The sequence below is a fragment of the Trichomycterus rosablanca genome, chromosome 2 (genome assembly GCF_030014385.1).
Source record: "Trichomycterus rosablanca isolate fTriRos1 chromosome 2, fTriRos1.hap1, whole genome shotgun sequence".
NCBI classification, from domain to species: domain Eukaryota; kingdom Metazoa; phylum Chordata; class Actinopteri; order Siluriformes; family Trichomycteridae; genus Trichomycterus; species Trichomycterus rosablanca.
Genome location: NC_085989.1, coordinates 9,729,708 through 9,749,280, shown reverse-complemented (window position 1 = coordinate 9,749,280; position 19,573 = coordinate 9,729,708). Strand labels below are relative to the sequence as shown.

Sequence of the window (19,573 nt, the reverse complement as noted above, 5' to 3'; positions counted from 1 at the left end):
AAAATATAAATTTGCTCACAAACGATGTAAAATTAGCTTTTTTTTTTCGCTATAATGAGACCCTGCTCCCACCTTAAGGTGACAATAAGACACCCGAAATGGAAGCAGTGAAAACTGATGTTCTAGCGACCTCTAATTATTCATTCACTGACATGCACCACTTTCCAGTAACGTTCCATTGTATCAGTATTCTAGGAGTATTGGAATATGACTACTGGCAATCATGCCCTAAGCATATATACACATTCTAAACAGTAATTGATGATGTATTAACACTTCTTGTGTAATTTCCCCTTTCGGTATTTAGCACAGCTCAACACCGCGGTATGTTCAAAAATAAATAAATAATAATAATTATATATATATATATATACATATATACATATATATATATATATACATATATATATATATATATATATATATATATACATACATATATATATATATATATATATATATATATATATATATATATATATATATATATATATATATATATATATATATATATATATATATATAAATTATTTATTTATTTTTTATTTCTTCATTCATCTGGATTTTAGAGCTATATAAACAAGCTTTATTGTTAGGCTATGATTCGGTATATTATTGCTTTATAATGACAAAGATGAGACAGCTTTAGGACAAATCAAATGCGTGTTTATTGTTAAATACAGAGCAGGTATGCGCAATAAGAATGCACGTCTTTTCTCTTTTAAAAAAAGGTTTAAATTAAGCTTCTAGCCTAGGATAGATATACACTGTAAAACGAAAAAAAAAGTGTTTAGGCTAAATATTTTAAACGCACATCTAATCAAAATATGGTAAAACAAAAAAAATAGAATAAAGAATAAAGTCTGTAAGAGTTTAAACCTGCGTTATCATGCGCGCTAGAAAAACCAACATGTTCACCTGATGTGGTTCCAGAGAGGATCTGAGTGGGGTAGAGATGTTCCCGAAATCTCTCTCTGATGGTGCTCGATGCACTAATACACGTGTACTGTACCTGCATGCAACTTTATAGAGTGCAGAGGAAATCTAGCCTGGTTATTGCGCCACTATTAACTATCTATTTAGTAGGTATAATTAACATAACAATATATACTACATTTTAAGTTATTATTCGTTTCAATACATTTTTATTCAACGAAAAAATTCATTTAAATCATTCCAGCAAGCCAGCAAGAGAATATTTGCAGGCTGCAATGCCATATTAACCGTCATTAAGTGTTTTAGTACGCCAAGGCTGTTTGAATATAGTCTAAATTACAAGTATTTTATTGAGTGTGAACTCAATTTAATCATTAATAAACTTGCCTATAATTCATGTTGCGATTGTTTACATTTTAAAACACAAAGCCTGACACTCAGCAGCAACGGATGTGAACAGGTTGCGGGAAAATGTCGCTCTTAGCTCATTTTCATTATGAATTTATTTAACATTTATTATGCCCGAATGTAAGCATAAAACAAGATGGACCCTGCAACAAAAAAAAAAAAAAGAAAGAAAGAAAAAACGTGAACATCGCGGTGTTGCGGTTGCTTGGCATGCCCTGCGGTTGGCTGGTGTATACCGCGGTATTTCAAAATTGCAGTTAGCACGACAGCCCTACTCCTCGGATGAGAAAAATGCATAAATAATAAGCGACTTACTTTTCTCTTAACATCTGTTGCCACACTGAAGAGCAGTGAAACGTAGAAACCCAGCTCGAGCATGTAGTACCAGTACTGAGAGGTCAGCAGAGTCTGAGAGAGAGAGAGAGAGAGAGAGAGAGAGAGAGAGAGAGAGAGAGAGAGAGAGAGAAGGAGAAAATATAATAACCTGCATGTTAAATTCACAACATTCATGCCCAGTCATAAAACAGCTCTGCATATTTTGCTGTTGTAAGTTGTGCAAGACTTAGAAGAACCTCTTTAAGATCTGCTTATAACCCAGGTCTCCTAATTTTAAGCCCATGCATAGTCACATGACTAGGTCTGTATGTTTGTTTATTAGGATTTTAACGTCACGTTTTACACACTTTGTGTTCGATATAACCTTGTGAACTGATGAATCTTGTGTAAGCAGTTATTACCTGTCCTGTCATGAATGTAACCAAAGTGTGTAAAACATGACGTTAAAAACCTAATAAATAAATAAATATTTTGCACAGAAAGGGCCCAGACTGCTCCACCTGGGAATCGAACCCAGGACCTTCTTGCTGTGAGACGACTGTTAACCCAAATAACCCAACATTAGTTGTTCAATACTGGATGACTTAGATACATGATCATGACTGGATATTAATGAATCATTTTTACACTTATTAATTAGTTATTACAGGCCTCTTCGGTTCGCCCCGTGTCTGTGTGGGTTTCCTCCGAGTGCTCCGGTTTCCTCCCACAGTCCAAAGACATGCAAGTGAGGTGAATTGGAGATACTAAGTTGTCCAAGACTGTGTTCGATATAACCTTGTGAACTGATGAATCTTGTGTAAGCAGTTATTACCTGTCCTGTCATGAATGTAACCAGTCTTGGACAACTTAGTATCTCCAATTCACCTCACTTGCATGTCTTTTGACTGTGGGAGGAAACCGGAGCACTCGGAGGAAACCCACACAGACACAGGGCGAACCGAAGAGGCCTGTAATAACTAATTTATTAGATTTTTAACGTCATGTTTTACACACTTTGGTTACATTCATGACAGAACAGGTCACACAACAGAACTGGTTACACAAGATTCATCAGTTCAACACAGTCATGGACAATTTTGTATCTCCAATTCACCTCACTTGCACGTCTTTGGACTGTTGGAGGAAACCGAAGCTCCTGGAGGAAACCCACACAGACACAGAAAAAACATGCAATGTCAACACAGAAAGGACCCGGACCTCTCCACTTGGGAATCAAACCCAGGACCTTCTTGCTGTGAGGCGACAGAGCTACCCAACGTCCCTGTGTGGAATAAGAAAAGGTTACATAAAAATCCAATTCTAAATATTAAAGCTGTGATTAATTATTATTAAAGGACAAAAAGCAACAGCCAGTATAGTTTGTTAGATCGGCTTCGTCAGGGGGGCGACAAATTTTCTGGGCCCCCACTAGCAGACACAAGTGTGCCTGCACTACCTGCAGCAGACAAAATGGGCCATAGACCATTGAAGTCGTGCATCTTTCTGTAGTCCTCGTTATGCCCATATTTGGAGACCCAGGTCTAAGTCAGATTTCCTATAGGAAAAATGAATGGGGTTTTCAAAATATCAACTCTAACGCATCCTGTGCTAAATAAACATGTTCAGAACCCTATACGTTTTGTCCTGTGTACATTTTTCTCCTGTACATCACTGGATCATCTAAATTACGAGGCTTTTAAAGGATCGTAATACTAATAATGCTACATGAAAGCTAGTGCTACTGCGCATTAATTAGACATCACTGAACTACACCAATCGAATCGATGGAATGAGCAGCCCGCGTTTGTTGAGTGCAACCAAAGGCGTAACACCCGACCATCCTTGCTTTTTACTTTAATGTAGCTAGCTACTAAAAATATAAACTAAAACTTGTGAATATCACCGCACTGTTACACTGGTGAATCACGCTGCTTCGTGCGGTTATTTAAGAGGCTTATAAAAGAAAAAAAAAGAAAAATTTAAGAGGCTTCCAGTCTAGTGACGTCAATTCAGTGTGCAGTAGCTTACATGTAGCAATATTCATATTTTGACTCTTTAACGACTTCGTAATTCAGAGGATCCAGTGATAGACAGAAGAATCTCCATTAGGGCTGGACGATATGGCTAAAATTTATATCACGATATAACTCCTAATTTCGGTCGATACGATATAATTCCGATATCAATATGAATAACACAAATGTCAGAAAAACTGCCAGGAACACCAACATTGAAAGGCTGTACCTGCGAATTTATTTGCAAAGTCTATGAAATCTCACCCTTTACAACTACATATTTTAGAAATAATAATAATACAAATAAATTAGCTTTCACCTTTTACTTGTATTCAGCATCAAAAACACATCATTCTCAAATAAACATAAGCTTTGACAATATATAATATAATATATTAACATATGTCTTAACCAGAGGTGGAAAGAGTACTAAAATATTGTACTCAAGTAAAAGTACTATTACTTTAATGAATTTTTACTTAAGTACGAGTAAAGTTACTAGTCTAAAAATCTACTCAAGTAAAAGGTAACTCATTTAAAATGTACTCAGAGTAAACGTTACTTAGTTACTTTATTAACAGCGGGGGGGCGTGTCTCTTCTGTGTAATGCAAACAGGACAAGTGGATATAAATCTCACAATAGTTGTTTTTAATTCAAATATAATAGAAGAAACATACTGATACAACATTTAAAACATTTAGGGATGTGTAATGTGTCATTTTAGTCCCATAAAACTTTTTTAAACTGTATAACCACTAGTGATGTGTCATAGAATTATTTGAATCTATTGAACGGCCCTTTAAACTGAAATAAAGGAATCGATTCGCGCTTCTGGGAGTCGTTATGTATATATACGGCTCTTTAAAAGGAACCGAGACAAAAGATCCGACTCCCCGTCGCAGAATTCACTGCAGCAGTTTCCCAGACTCGATTTCTTTAGCGTTTATTATTTTACTCAGTAACGGATCTTATTTAAAATGTAGCGAATTACAATTCCTAATACAGAACATACTTAAGTAAAAGTAAAATTACAGGATGTGAAATCTACTTTAAAAAGTATAAGTACACAAAAAACAAAAGAGTACACTCAATTACAGTAACGCGAGTAAATGTAATTCGTTACTTTCCACCTCTGGTCTTAACTAACTTTAATCCACAACATGGACTGATTATTATTTATATGTAAACATTTTCGAACAAAAGTGCTCAACCAGGATAAAGAATATAAAAAGTGCTTAAGAGTTGCTGCAGAATTTGCTATATCAGGTATTGTGCTTAAAGAATACAGAAAAAAAAGAGTCTAGTCTTTCATCTCTTATCAACTATTTCTACTGCTTCTTTTTTAACTGTGGATGCTCGTTCACTCACAGCTGTTGAACTCGTTTAGCCGCCAATATCCACCGTGTTGTAGCGTAGTGTAATCAGAGCGGTAACGCTGAGCACTGGCTTCGTGCCTGTGGCGTACGTCATTACGCACTGACGTATGCATATCGATCGAATTTGTTTAAAAATCATATCACCGTTATTGAAACATTTTCTATCGCGATATATATCGATATCGAATTATTGTCCAGCACTTATCTCCATAAAACAAAACGTAACAGCCTTGGAATATTTTTTATGACTATAGGATGCGAGAGAGGCAATTTGCGAAATCCTCATTCATTTTTCCCATTCAAAATTTCTCTTACACCCGGGTTACCAAATATGGGCATAACAACATGGCGTGGACTACAATATGACGACACGACTTCAGTGGTCTACTAGTCTGCTGTCTGGAAAAAGACCGGACTAAAAATAGGGTTGGGTCTTTGATGCTGTGTAAGGACCCTGGTTAGTAGCTCGAGGCGCCTGTACAGAAGTGGAGGAACACTACTAGTCTAGTACCTTAACCACTAAGCTACAACTGTCTTAATCAAGAGGTCACTGGTTCAAGCACCACCACTGCCACCAGGTTGCCACTGTTGGGCCCTTGAGCAAGGCCCTTAACCCACAGTTGCTTAGACAGTATACTGTCACAGTACTGTAAGTCGCTTTGGATAAAAGCGTCTGCTAAATGCCGAAAATGTAAATGTAAGATCCATCGAATTAGCCTACATTATTTTATCATCAAAATTTTATTATGACTTTAAAACACCTTCATATTTTCCTTCATTTATAGGCTGATGACATATTTGTTCACAGCACCTACCTGAGGGCAAAACAGTAAACGCTGACAGCCTTTTATAAGCTAATTTTAGATGCATAGGAAAAGAGGAACAAAACCCACAGCAGGGTACACACTGACACTGGAGAACACAGTTCTATAAATATGTCTTTTATCTGCTGAAACAAAGTCTTTCCTGAGTGCTCAGCATGCAAAACATGAGTAGAGACGTACCAGAGTAGGAAAGCCCTTCCACATCTCTTCCATGTTATACAGCCAGGGTTTCTGCACACACATCCACACAATGATATGAACATAAAGCAGTTCGATATTTGCTTATACTGATTATATCATTTTATCAGTCAGACATACTCACATCAATGAGGGCAGCCAGGCCAGCAAAGAAAGCAAGAAGGTAAAACGTAAATCTCCAACTGCAAGAGAATGCACAGCCATCTCAGTAAATTCCACTTCAGAACGTACACAGAATCAGCTAGTAATTAAAAATAAAAATTCCCCTTAGCGCTGCTTCAGAACTGAGCTTCAGCGATAAGGTTCGCCTGGCACCACTGTGCTTTTATTATGCATTTCCCCCCTTTCCCTCCCAATTTAGCATAGCCAATCTGCTACTGGAGACCCTGATGGCATCCAAGGAGGGTGTATATTCACCTGACACACACACACTCCCTGCAATGTGTGCACAGTACACCAATCCCTTCTGATTCTCCTATACTTATAAAGCGAGACACACCCCACACCAATCTCTGCGCTCCTCCACTTTCTGTACAGGCACCCTGCAACCAAGGTCCTTCTACAGAGTTAATAGCCCCACCGGTAAAAACACACGCTGGAACCAGAGCTGGGATCTCGAATACATCGCATCGAATCTCAGCCCTGTCTGCCGTCTAAGGCCGAGTGGCCACATGAACAACGATTGGCCTGTTGTTCAGATATGGGCGGGACTAAGCCGGATCGGGTCTCTCTCTCTCATGACTGGTGCAATTACGACCTCTGCTGGCTGATTGATGGCGCCTGCACAGAGATGAGAATAAGAGTGCTCTCAGGGTGTGTCTCTCCGTACACAACGCTGAGCTGCACTGCACTCGTCAAAGTGTAGGTGATAAGATGCATACAGCTGCTCTCCCACGTGTCGGAGGGGGCGTGGGTTAGCTTCGTTCTCCTCAATCAGAGCAGGGATCGGCATTGGTGGAGAGGAAGCATGGCGCAATCGGGCAATTGTACGCACTAAAAAGGGAGAAAAAGGGGGGTCTGCTGCAGGCATTAGACAATTGGGCCTGCGAGAGGGCGCCCAGCCGACCGGTAGCAGAGACGAGATTCGAACCCAGGAGCCCAGAATATCAGCGCCACTGTGCTTGACGTTGAGGCAAGGCGGTAAAGCGTGTTAGCCCACCAGTGCTGACATCAGTGCTATAAAGACAACGATTGATTTGTTTGTTTGTTTGTGTTTAATGCCATATCAGCACATTTAGGCTATTTATACGGCGGTACATAGGTTGTATCCTAAGTCTATGTCGACAACGGTTGGCTGGAGAGATGGAGGAAGGATGCAGGGATTCCGCATAACTACTGCAATTACGACATCTACTGGCTGATCGATTGTGCCTGCACAGAGACGAAGGATGATTTATTTATTAGCATTTTACAATTTAGTGTCTCCAATTCACCTCACTTGCTTTGACTGTGCACAGTCTTTGGACTGTGGGAGGAAACCCATGCGGACACGGGGGGGGGTGAGCATGCTCACTTTCCCTAGAAAGGACCTGGACCGCACCACCTAGGATTCGAACCCAGGACCTATTAGCTGTGAGGCGACCTACGCCACCGTTCCACCCCGAGACTGAGGATGATGGATCAGTGTGTGACTCTCCGTGCGAGATACAGATCTCCATTATGAACCCAACACGTGCAGGTAAAAAGAAGCGATGAGGAACTGCACATGAGTCGGAGGGGGGCGTGTTTTAATCGCAGCGCTATGAGATTCGGAGTGGAGGTATGCAGCAACAGAGGCGAAAATACTACTCGGACCCTTGGATATGACTAAATCGGAGAAGAAAAATAAAAGCATTTATTTTACAGACAGTTAAAGACGTTTTTTGTGGAACGGAAGCACTCTGGGGTCAGAGTGCAATTTTACAAAGTCCGTGAACATAGGTTGCGCTCAATTTCCGAGCTTTTCATAGCCCAACGTTTTCAAAGGCTTCCTCAGGCATAATCCTTGTACAAATAATGTCTGGTCTTGTAAGATGAGCTCAGGTCCATTGTATCCTGAAGCTACGGTTTCCTTTTCTCCGACACAAAAGGTGGAAGACGAATGCGCATAATGAAGTTGCTGTGCGTGTACCTGGCCTCTTTGAACTTCTTGAGCTGGTTGGGTCGCTCCTGGTTGCGCCGTCTTCGGAACCATCTCTGTATCTGCGGCTGGGAGTAGCCCGTCTGTTTACTTAAACACTCCACAGAGCTCTGCAGAAAACAGGAAGAGACAGGAAAAAAAGTGAACGAGTGAGGGTAACGAAACACAGGACACGGTCTGGAATCCACTCTGAGCTTATGCCATGATGTAGTGGGGATAATACGGAGTATAGGGCGTCGATTTCAGATCACATAGGCCTTAAGCTTTATCCATCTAATAAAAATCTTACGCCCGCCCATAGACATCCTGATGCGTTACCGAAAGGCGATCTATGAATAGCTATAAGGAAGGCACACTTTTGTAGAAGTCACTTGTTATGGGCTAGCCCTTCTCTTAAACTACAGAGCTTTTATGGCTCTTCATGAGCATCAATCAAATTGATTTTATGTCCTAGTAAGAAGCTTAGATGAGCCCATAGTGTTGAGTGTTGGCTTTATTCATTCCTTCGTTTCTATTTTTAATATAATTATATTTTTTCTTTGTCCAATTTTGTACTAATTACTAATGTGGCTGAGCAATCACAAAAGAATTTACTGCCAGTTGAACTGTGTATGACTATGTGTATGTGGCAAACTTTGATTTGATTAGCCATTTAGTCATATCCAGATACCCAGTCACATTTCACTTTTTTACCGCTGCTGACGTCCACTCCTGACCGAGGAGAGCCATGACCAAGACGAGCCACATGTGTAACGTGTGCAGTAGCCGACTGCCTCGCAGTTTCACAGTTTTACTTGCATGATGTGCGTTTATGTGGAGATCCGTATCACGCACAGAGTCACACACTGATCTCCGTTATCCCCGGTCTCTGATATACTAGTGTGTTTCCCCAATGCGAATCTTGATCTGTATTATAAGCCCTAACGAGTCAAATAAGTGATGAGACTTTACGAGTGGAAGAGTTTCTGAACACGGTGCCCCCTCCCACATTATCAAATATAAAATGATGGTGCATTAATAATTTCATTATTGCAATAAAGCATTAAAAATATTTAAAACAAAGGGACATTGTTAATATGCAATGGCGGTTGTAGTCATGAACAACGACTGGCTATTGTTCAAGGGCAGGGTGCCAGAGGGGATTCCTCATAACTGCTGTAATTGCGACCTCTGCTGTCTGATTGATGGCACCTGCACAGAGTCGAGGATTAATGTGGATCAGGATGTGGCTCTCTGTGCACAAAGCTGATCCGCATATGAACTCGCCTCGTGCAGGTGAAAAGATGCAGTCGGCTACTGCACACGTGTAGGAGGGGGCGTGTGTTAGTCATGGCTCTCCTCAGTTAGAGTGGAGGTCAACATCAGAAGAGAGGAAGCGTAATGCGATGGGGTGATTGGATACGATTAGATTGGGAGGGGAAAAAAAAAAGATCGCTGGTTCAAGCCCCACCACTGGCAGGTTGTGACTGTTGGGCCCTTGAGCAAGGCCCTTAACCCTTAATTGGTTAGACAGTATATTTTAACAGTTCTGTAAGACGCTTCGGATGAAACGGTAACACAATGAAATCTACAGAAGTGTCCTCCCTGTAACTATTTATAAACTGCCTTTCGTTAAATTGGCCAGGCCTAAAAGTATTATTGGATGGATACATATTAATGCCTATGTGATCTGAAATTGACAGGTGGATACAGAATATCTATGCTATACCTGTGCTGGATGTTTACTTGTGGTGCAGAAGTAGGACTCCAGTGTTGGATTAGGCGTCGCCCGTACTCGCTGCTTTTCCTTTACTCCCAACAGTGAAGCCAGCCGAAGTGCCGCAGTCCTGCAAGCAGCAATTTACTAAGCATTAATCAGCAAAAAAAATCCATCCCATAATAATAGAAAAAAATGCTAGCTGATTGAATGATTGTAAATCACTTCATTAAGTTCCAAGACTCGGGTTTTCATAAGAAGATCCCAGCATAAAGCCCTGAGATCAACCCTATTAAATACCACCGAGATCAATTTAAGTGTTGTTCGCCAGTCAGACTTTATCAACCAAAATCAGTCACAAAGAGCATTTGTGAAGTCAGGCACAGAAGAGGCACAAATTCCCACAGACATACTATATACTAGAGATGATCGGTCGGCTATAAATCGATATCGGCCGATTTTTTATCAAAATATGCTATCGGCGATCGGCGCTATTTCCCAAATGTAGCCGATCCGATCGTGTGATATATAAAGATCATGTTAAGCTTAACAGCTCAGTGGATTGATCCGGACTTTGAGCTACAAAGCACCAACCATCACATCACCATTCATCAACCATCGTACAGAAACCATCGTGAAAGCTCTTCACGACCTAAAATAACATAATTAACGTTGTGCATCATACATAGTTCAGGATCATCTGCTCTGACTGACAGAAAACTTTTAGCTCCACAGACGGAACGAGTCTGACTCGGTTACCGCTCTGTGGTAATAGCAGTTTAATGAAGCTTTTTAATGTAAGAGAGTCACACAAAATGTTCTGTAGTAGTTGGTGTTTATTTAAAACCACGACATTAATTAATAACAGTAAACACTGTAGAGAGATAACTGAGAAGAGAAACTTACGCTTCGCATAAAATGAATCGACTCATGAATCACTTATATCGATACTGTGAACAGAGCGTCTCTCTTAAAGGCACACACACGTCAGTGCTTCTGTCACCGGTTTATCTTCACTGTTCGTCCTAATTTTAAGGTTTTTTCAGACTGAACTGTATCACATCTAACCTGCGTGTGTGTGTGTGGTCAGTTAGACTAATGAGATATGTCTCCCGTGAATTGCTTTAGTTTTAGAAATAAAAAAATCTCGCAATGCCGCCACACCCCCTGGTCAGGCACTCGCGCCCCCCACAGGTTGAACCCCCCCCACCCCACAATCGGCATCGGCTATCGGCCGATCGCTCTGAAAAGAAATCGGAGATCGAAATCGGCGGCAAAAACACCGATCGGTACATCTCTACTATATACTATGCAGTAATCGTTTTGGCGAATGCTGGGATTGCCTTCACCACTAAGGAAGCTCGGATGCTCCCTCGTCATTCAGTCAGATTATCGCTTAGAATTAAGGCACCACAGTAGGCAGCCTTTTAAGGTATCTAAGAATTTAGACAGCTTCTTCTCGGGAGCGCGTAAGACGACGCAAAATGCGTCTATGTAGAGAGCACACTACGTTTTCAGACGAACCCAGTGACACATCGTGTCCAGCACTAACGAGGATGGTTGTGATTCCTGTGTTAGATAAAACTATCTGTGGCTGCGTCAAAAATATGAGCTTTTATACATTACTGCCTGCTTAGTGCACACTTGTGTGATAAGTGGATGGAAACAACCTACGTTGTTAATAAACTGAACGTGCCAGTGTCTCTGAAACGTATTAAAGTGGCTCTCTGAGGCCAAGCCTGGTATTTGGTTTACCCAAAAATGTTTGACCTTTTTTACTGTATACTGGCCACATTTGGAAACTTTCCTTAGTCATGTGATCTAAACACTGGGTAGTAAAAGTATCCTCTAATGACAGTGTGCGTGATATTACAATGCACTGTATTTTACACCCAATTAATGACACATGCTTAGTGCATCATAGCAGCATTCCTGCTGTTATTTACGCTTTTTAAAACTTAAAGCTTGGCCCAATAGATAGCAACTAAATTCACAGTGATTAATAAAAAAAACGTCTTACACAGATGATTACAAACCTTTCAAAAATCTGCCTTATGATGAGAAACGCCAGGGCGATGGGCAGGGTTACCCAGAGGTCAGAGCATTTGGCGTAAGTGCGCCCATCGCGATCCTGCAGGTCGGCCCAGCCCAAACCGACTGGAAACCACAGGCGCTCGTTCCAGAACCATTCGCTCAGGTCGGCCAACATAGTGCTGTAGAGACAAAAAAGAAAATTGGACAGCTGGTTAAAAGAGGATAAGAGTGGTCCTGCTCCTCTTTGTTCTTGTATTGGTGAGAGATCTTTAAATCTTTATCAGAGATAATAGGAGGGTGGCACGGTGGGATACCCAATACAGCTGCTTACATGATAAATCATTTAAAACTTGTATTACTACACTGATCAGTCATAACATTAAAACCACCTCCTTGTTTCTACACTTACTGTATTTTATCAGCTCCACTTACCATATAGAAGCACTTTGTATTTCTACAATTACTGACTGTAGTCCATCGGTTTGTCTACATACTTTTTTGGCCTGCTTTCACCCTGTTCTTCAATGGTCAGGACCCCCACAGGTTGTTGTGTTTTATCGCCATTATAAGCTCTGTATTTAGAGCCACCTCTATGGCGTGCCATTTGTATGTTTTTTCAAGTCAAGTCAAGTCAACTTTATTTATATAGCGCTTTTTACAATAGACATTGTCTCAAAGCAACTTTACAAAATCCAGGACCAACAGATACAAAAACCCCTGTTGAGCAAGCCGAGGGCGACTGTGGCAAGGAAAAACTCCCTGAAAATTACAGGAAGAAACCTTGAGAGGAACCAGACCCAGCAGGTTTTTCAGAACACTTTAACTACACGAAAGATGTTTAAAGAGGTTGAGATTACAAGAGATGTTTGAGTTTTATGCTTTTCAGAAATTTTAAAATCTTAGAAGGAGCCGTTTTTCTAAAAATTTATTTTATATCTGATCCAATTAGGGTCCTGGGTAAAAAAAAAAAATCGCATTCACATAGAATATGTTTAATTGTTAAAGTAATTGAGCAATGAGAGCACTTTGGGGTCCGTTCTCCTTTTAGTAGGTGTCCGTGTGTAAGGTTTGAGTGTCCTATTCTGCACCGTGTGAGGGCTACTTGGTCCTCCCTCTTCTGAGTATAGTTAATTTTGTTTGGTTGTACGCTTTGTTGAATTTCCCCGAGTTTGTTATTTTCTTGTAAATTCCAGTCCTCTTGCCATTTTTCTTGTATATAGCTCCTTATGAGGGGTCTTAAGTCTGTTGGTGGTATGTATATTGGTGTGACTGGTTAATCTGCTGCTCTTTTGGCTATGATATCTGCTTCCTCATTTCCCCTTATACCCTTGTGGCCTGGTATCCAACAAAACAAAATTTGATTCTTCCAGTGCTTTCAGTTTATGCAGTATTTCTTCGAAGATGGGGTGGTCAATATTTAGTGATTCGATGGCTTGGATGCAGGACTTTGAATCCGTGCATATGGCGGCTTTCTGGTGACTTGATCTCTGGAAATATGTTATAGCCATTAGAATTGCTTGTGCTTCGGCGGTAAGAATGGAGCTGTGTGGGGGGATATTTGTGCATTGTTTTTTGGTCTTTGTGTAGAAAGCTGCACCAGTGTGAGTAGATGTCTTTGACCCATCTGTGTAAATAAACAAGTAGCCTGTTTGTCTTTCTTCAAATTCCTTGAATATACTTTGTGCTATTTCAGTGCTCGTAGTTTGCTTGGAGAAATTTGTGAAGGTTTCTGAAATGCAAGGACTTCCAAGGTCCCATAGAGGAAAGGTTTTCCTTTGTGTATCATTTAACATTGCTCTTTTCTGAAAGTTTTCTAAATCCCATCGTAGTCTTTCTCCCACAGGTCTGATCTGGTTTGGTTTCAAATCGTAAGTTGCAGTGAGGTTTCTCTTGAAAACTGTATTGAAGGCTGGGTTGCTTGTGTTCTCTCTTAGTTTAAGTATGTACCAGAGTGCTTGGCGCTTCCATCTCCAGTGCAGTGGGAGTTCACCCGCTTCTATATATAGACTTTGCACTGGGGAGGTCCCCCACTGGACCACCAGAGAGCAGGTATTATTTAGATGGTGGATCATTCTCAGCACTGCAGTGACACTGACATGGTGGTGTGTTAGTGTGTGTTGTGCTGGTAGACACAGCAGCGCTGCTGGAGTTTTTAAATACCGTGTCCACTCACTGTCCACTCTAGACACTCCTACCGAGTTGGTCCACCTTGTAGATGTAAAGTCAGAGATGATTGCTCACCTATCTTCTAGACCTTCATCAGTGGTCACAGGGCGCTGCCTATGGGGCGCTGTTGGCTAGATATTTTAGGTTGGTGGACTACTCTCAGTCCAGCAGGGACAGTGAGGTGCTTAAAAACTCCATCAGCATTGCTGTGTCTTATCCAGTCATACCAGCACAACACACACCACCACCATGTCAGTGTCACTACAGTGCTGAGAATGATCCACCACCCAAATAATACCTGCTCTGTGCTGGTCCTGACCATTAAAGAACAGCATGAAAGGGGACTAACAAAGCATGCAGAGAAACTGTAGTTCTACAATTACTGACTGTAGTCCATCTAAGTGCTTTTATATGGTAAGTGGAGCTGATAAAATGGACAGTGAGTGTAGAAACAAGGAGGTGGTTTTAATGTTATGGCTGATCGGTGCATATTAAAACAATAAAATGCTAGATAGTCATCTGTTGGAACAATTTAAACAAATCTATGTATGTCTGGCTGCAGCAGATCTGATCAATGCAACTCAAACAAAGCAGAAGAGGAACCGAAGAGTTGCGTCCTAAGCCGTGGAATTTTTTTTTTTACACTCATGACCGATCACAAGCATGGCCACTTTAAGTCCGACCCCTGTGTGGCAAGCCAACAAAAAAATCAGTTGATTTCTCGCTGTGCTCGCGCTGCCAGCAGCACATACTGAGCCAATAGGTCACTAGCACTGCTCCCTCAATGGAGCTATTCTGAAATCACCATGACAGCATGGTCACTATCACTGGCTGGCAGCTCCACAAAGCATGCATTGTCACCTGAAATCATTAGCACTGCCTGGAGCCAAAGAGAGAGAGAGAGAGAGAGAGAGAGAGAGAGAGAGAGAGAGAGAGAGAGAGAGGCATCGTATCACTTTGCAGACAATGCTGGCAGACAGGGTGGAAGTTACACAGTAAGGCAAAATCTAAAGCGACCCAATTTGAAATCGTGTACAAACGTTTAAATATTTGCAGGGCACAACGTCAGGAGAAGTCATAAATAATCTGAGCGACTCCCAAATAAGCCAAGAGATTGCTCAGCAAACACTAAACTGGTTTTGATGCACAGTTTTGTTTGTTCGGTTCTTTGAGGGTGTACCGGTACACACATTTACTTATAAAAAGAATTTTCTTTTCAGTCAGCTGTAAAGCTAAACTAACTTTGCTTTGTTCAAATTATCAAAGTTCACTCAATGCCCCCAGTGCTTGTGCAAACATCCTGAAACGTGCTTAGCCAACAAAAGCCAAATTTATAACCGGGGTTCACGTTTGTCTTTCCGATCAGATGTCTTAAAGTTATTAAGGTAATTGAAAAAGAAGAATATACATTGATCAGCCATAACATTAAAACCACCTCCTTGTTTCTACACTCACTGTCTATTTTATCAGCTCCACTTACCATATAGAAGCACTTTGTAGTTCTACAATTACTGACTGTAGTCCATCTGTTTCTCTGCATGCTTTGTTAGCCCCCTTTCACCCTGTTCTTCAATGGTCAGGACCCCCACCGGACCACAGCAGAGCAGGTATTATTTAGGTGGTGGATCATTCTCAGCACTGCAGTGACACTGACATGGTGGTGGTGTGTTAGTGTGTGTTGTGCTGATTGAGTTTTTAAACACCTCACTGTCACTGCTGGACTGAGAATAGTCCACCAACCAAAAATATCCCCGTGGGCAGAATCCTGTGACCATTGATGAAGGTCTAGAAGATGACCAACTCAAACAGTAGCAATAGATGAGCGATCGTCTCTGACTTTACATCTACAAGGTGGACCAACTAGGTAGGAGTGTCTAATAGAGTGGACAGTGAGTGGACACGGTATTTAAAAACTCCAGCAGCGCTGCTGTGTCTGATCCACTCATACCAGCACAACACACTAACACACCACCACCCCCCCCCCCCCCCCCCCCCCCCCCCCCCCCCCCCCCCCCCCCCCCCCCCCCCCCCTTCCCCCCCACAACCCCCCCCACCCACCAACCCCCCCCCCCCCCCCCCCCCCCCCCCCCCCCCCCCCCCCCACTCCCCCCCCCCTCGATCCCACTCATCCCAGCCCAACCCCCTAACCCCCCCCCCCCCCACCAGGTCAGTGTCACTGCAGTACTGAGAATGATCCATCACCTAAATAATACCTGCTCTGTAGTGGTCCTGTGGGGGTCCTGACCATTGAAGAACAGGGTGAAAGCAGGCTAAAAAAGTATGTAGAGAAACTGATGGACTACAGTCAGTAATTGTAGAACTACAAAGTGCTCCTATATGGTCAGTGGAGCTGATAAAATGGACAGTGAGTGTAGAAACAAGGAGGTGGTTTAAATGTTATGGCTGATCAGTGTATTCATACACACATGTACAGTACACTGAATTCCCCCCCCCCCCCCCCGGAATAAAGCATTAAAAAAATATCCTGGACAGGGTGCAAATCCATTTTAGTGCTTAGTGCAATCCTTTAGACATGGCCAATCATTTCTGTGTAGGCATAAAATGTGCTCAGCTAACAAAAGCAAACATTTAACCAGGACTGTTTGTCTTTCGGATCAGATGTCATAGAAGGAAATACTCGAGCCCATCCCACACTTAAATAAGGATAATAATATGTGTCATATACATATATATTGTACAAATAGAGTAAAATAAATTTCCTTATTTGCATATTCCAGCTTGTTTGGAAGTTGGGGTCAGAGCGCAGGGTCAACAGTTATACGCCGCTCCTGAAGTCGAGAGGATTAAGGGTAGGGATACGAACCCACAGCTCTACCCGCTAGGCAGCTGTTACACCTGTTAGCAATTGTGAGGTAGGACTCAGTGGGTAGAACAGTCACCTCACAGCAAGAAGGTCCTGGGTTTAATTCCCAGGTCTTTTCTGTGTGGAGTTTGAATGTTCTCCCCACGTCTGTGTGGGGCTTCCTTTCGGATGCTCCGGTTTCCTCCCACAGTCCAAAGACGTGCAGTCAGGTTATATGAGTGTGTGTAAATGTGCGTGTTAGCCCTGTGATGGACTGGTGACGTGGGTGTGTTTTCTTGCCTTGCGCCCAGTGAATCGTACCCACTGCGACCCTGAATAGGGTAAATGAATTAATGTTGGCAATTGCTGCGGCTGAAACATATGAATTTAATAATTAGAAGAGGCGTCCCAATACTTTTATATATAGTGTGTGGTTTGACATACGTTTTCGGCATTGTCCTGCTAGAACTTATTATTCTGATATTAATATTGAGGTAATTTTCCCTTCTTGTTTATTCATTGTCTGCTATGGACCAGTTCCATTGGTAGCAAAACAATAGCATGGGTTAATATTACCGCCACCATGCAGGACAGACATTGTGTTGACCAAACATACAGGTCCTTCTAAAAAAATTAGCATATTGTGATAAAGTTCATTATTTTCCATAATGTAATGATAAAAATTTAACTTTCATATATTTTAGATTCATTGCACACCAACTGAAATATTTCAGGTCTTTTATTGTTTTAATACTGATGATTTTGGCATACAGCTCATGAAAACCCAAAATTCCTATCTCAAAAAATTAGCATATCATGAAAAGGTTCTCTAAACGAGCTATTAACCTAATCATCTGAATCAACGAATTAACTCTAAACACCTGCAAAAGATTCCTGAGGCTTTTAAAAACTCCCAGCCTGGTTCATTACTCAAAACTGCAATCATGGGTAAGACTGCCGACCTGACTGCTGTCCAGAAGGCCATCATTGACACCCTCAAGCAAGAGGGTAAGACACAGAAAGAAATTTCTGAACGAATAGGCTGTTCCCAGAGTGCTGTATCAAGGCACCTCAGTGGGAAGTCTGTGGGAAGGAAAAAGTGTGGCAGAAAACGCTGCACAACGAGAAGAGGTGACCGGACCCTGAGGAAGATTGTGGAGAAGGGCCGATTCCAGACCTTGGGGGACCTGCGGAAGCAGTGGACTGAGTCTGGAGTAGAAACATCCAGAGCCACCGTGCACAGGCGTGTGCAGGAAATGGTTTCAGGTGCCGCATTCCCCAGGTCAAGCCACTTTTGAACCAGAAACAGCGGCAGAAGCGCCTGACCTGGGCTACAGAGAAGCAGCACTGGACTGTTGCTCAGTGGTCCAAAGTACTGTTTTCGGATGAAAGCAAATTTTGCATGTCATTCGGAAATCAAGGTGCCAGAGTCTGGAGGAAGACTGGGGAGAAGGAAATGCCAAAATGCCTGAAGTCCAGTGTCAAGTACCCACAGTCAGTGATGGTCTGGGGTGCCATGTCAGCTGCTGGTGTTGGTCCACTGTGTTTTATCAAGGGCAGGGTCAATGCAGCTAGCTATCAGGAGATTTTGGAGCACTTCATGCTTCCATCTGCTGAAAAGCTTTATGGAGATGAAGATTTCATTTTTCAGCACGACCTGGCACCTGCTCACAGTGCCAAAACCACTGGTGAATGGTTTACTGACCATGGTATTACTGTGCTCAATTGGCCTGCCAACTCTCCTGACCTGAACCCCATAGAGAATCTGTGGGATATTGTGAAGAGAAAGTTGAGAGACACAAGACCCAACACTCTGGATGAGCTTAAGGCCGCTATCGAAGCATCCTGGGCCTCCATAACACCTCAGCAGTGCCACAGGCTGATTGCCTCCATGCCACGCCGCATTGAAGCAGTCATTTCTGCAAAAGGATTCCTGACCAAGTATTGAGTGCATAACTGAACATAATTATTTGAAGGTTGACTTTTTTTGTATTAAAAACACTTTTCTTTTATTGGTCGGATGAAATATGCTAATTTTTTGATAGGAATTTTGGGTTTTCATGAGCTGTATGCCAAAATCATCAGTATTAAAACAATAAAAGACCTGAAATATTTCAGTTGGTGTGCAATGAATCTAAAATATATGAAAGTTTAATTTTTATCATTACATTATGGAAAATAATGAACTTTATCACAATATGCTAATTTTTTGAGAAGGACCTGTACATCTGGTCATTGAGATAACACGTCAAATTAAATCATAAATGAATTTCCGGCGCCCAGGTAGCACACCAGCACAGGGATTCTGCACCTTCCGAGTTTGAATCTCGGCTCTCAGGAGGCACAACTGGCCACTAGTCTGCTGGGTGGGAAAAGACAAACTAAAAAGGGGGTGATGTCTTCGACGCTGGGTAAGGACCCTGGTTAGTAGCCCAAAGCACCTGTACAGAAGTGGATGAACGTGGAGATCAGTGCATGACTCTCCATACAAGAGACTGGCCTCTTGCGCGAATCCACCAAAGTATGAAAACGCATAAATAAAACAGTGGCCCTCACTGGGAACAGGTTGCCACTGTTGGGCCCTTGAGCAAGGCCCTTAATCTTCAGTTGCTTGGACAATATGTACCGTCACAGTACTGTAAGTCGCTTTGGGTGAAAACGTCTGCTAAATGCCAAAAA

At 41.9% G+C, this 19,573-nt stretch overlaps 1 protein-coding gene across 3 annotated transcripts in view; it reads right to left on the bottom strand.

Moving 5' to 3' along the window:
• The window catches only part of cers2a (ceramide synthase 2a), a 57,934-nt gene that overhangs the window by 26,789 nt on the left and 11,572 nt on the right, over positions 1-19,573 (bottom strand). For all 3 annotated transcript variants that reach the window (XR_010014979.1, XM_063011046.1, XM_063011053.1), the window contains exons 2-7: positions 11,928-12,104; positions 9,904-10,021; positions 8,187-8,305; positions 6,201-6,258; positions 6,059-6,109; positions 1,660-1,752 (exon numbers count right to left, since the gene is read on the bottom strand). Coding sequence is in view for 2 of the 3 variants with exons in the window: in XM_063011046.1 (XP_062867116.1) it covers positions 1,660-1,752; positions 6,059-6,109; positions 6,201-6,258; positions 8,187-8,305; positions 9,904-10,021; positions 11,928-12,100 (612 nt within the window). In the remaining variant the exon portion in view is untranslated. The remainder of the gene's footprint in view (positions 1-1,659; positions 1,753-6,058; positions 6,110-6,200; positions 6,259-8,186; positions 8,306-9,903; positions 10,022-11,927; positions 12,105-19,573) is intronic.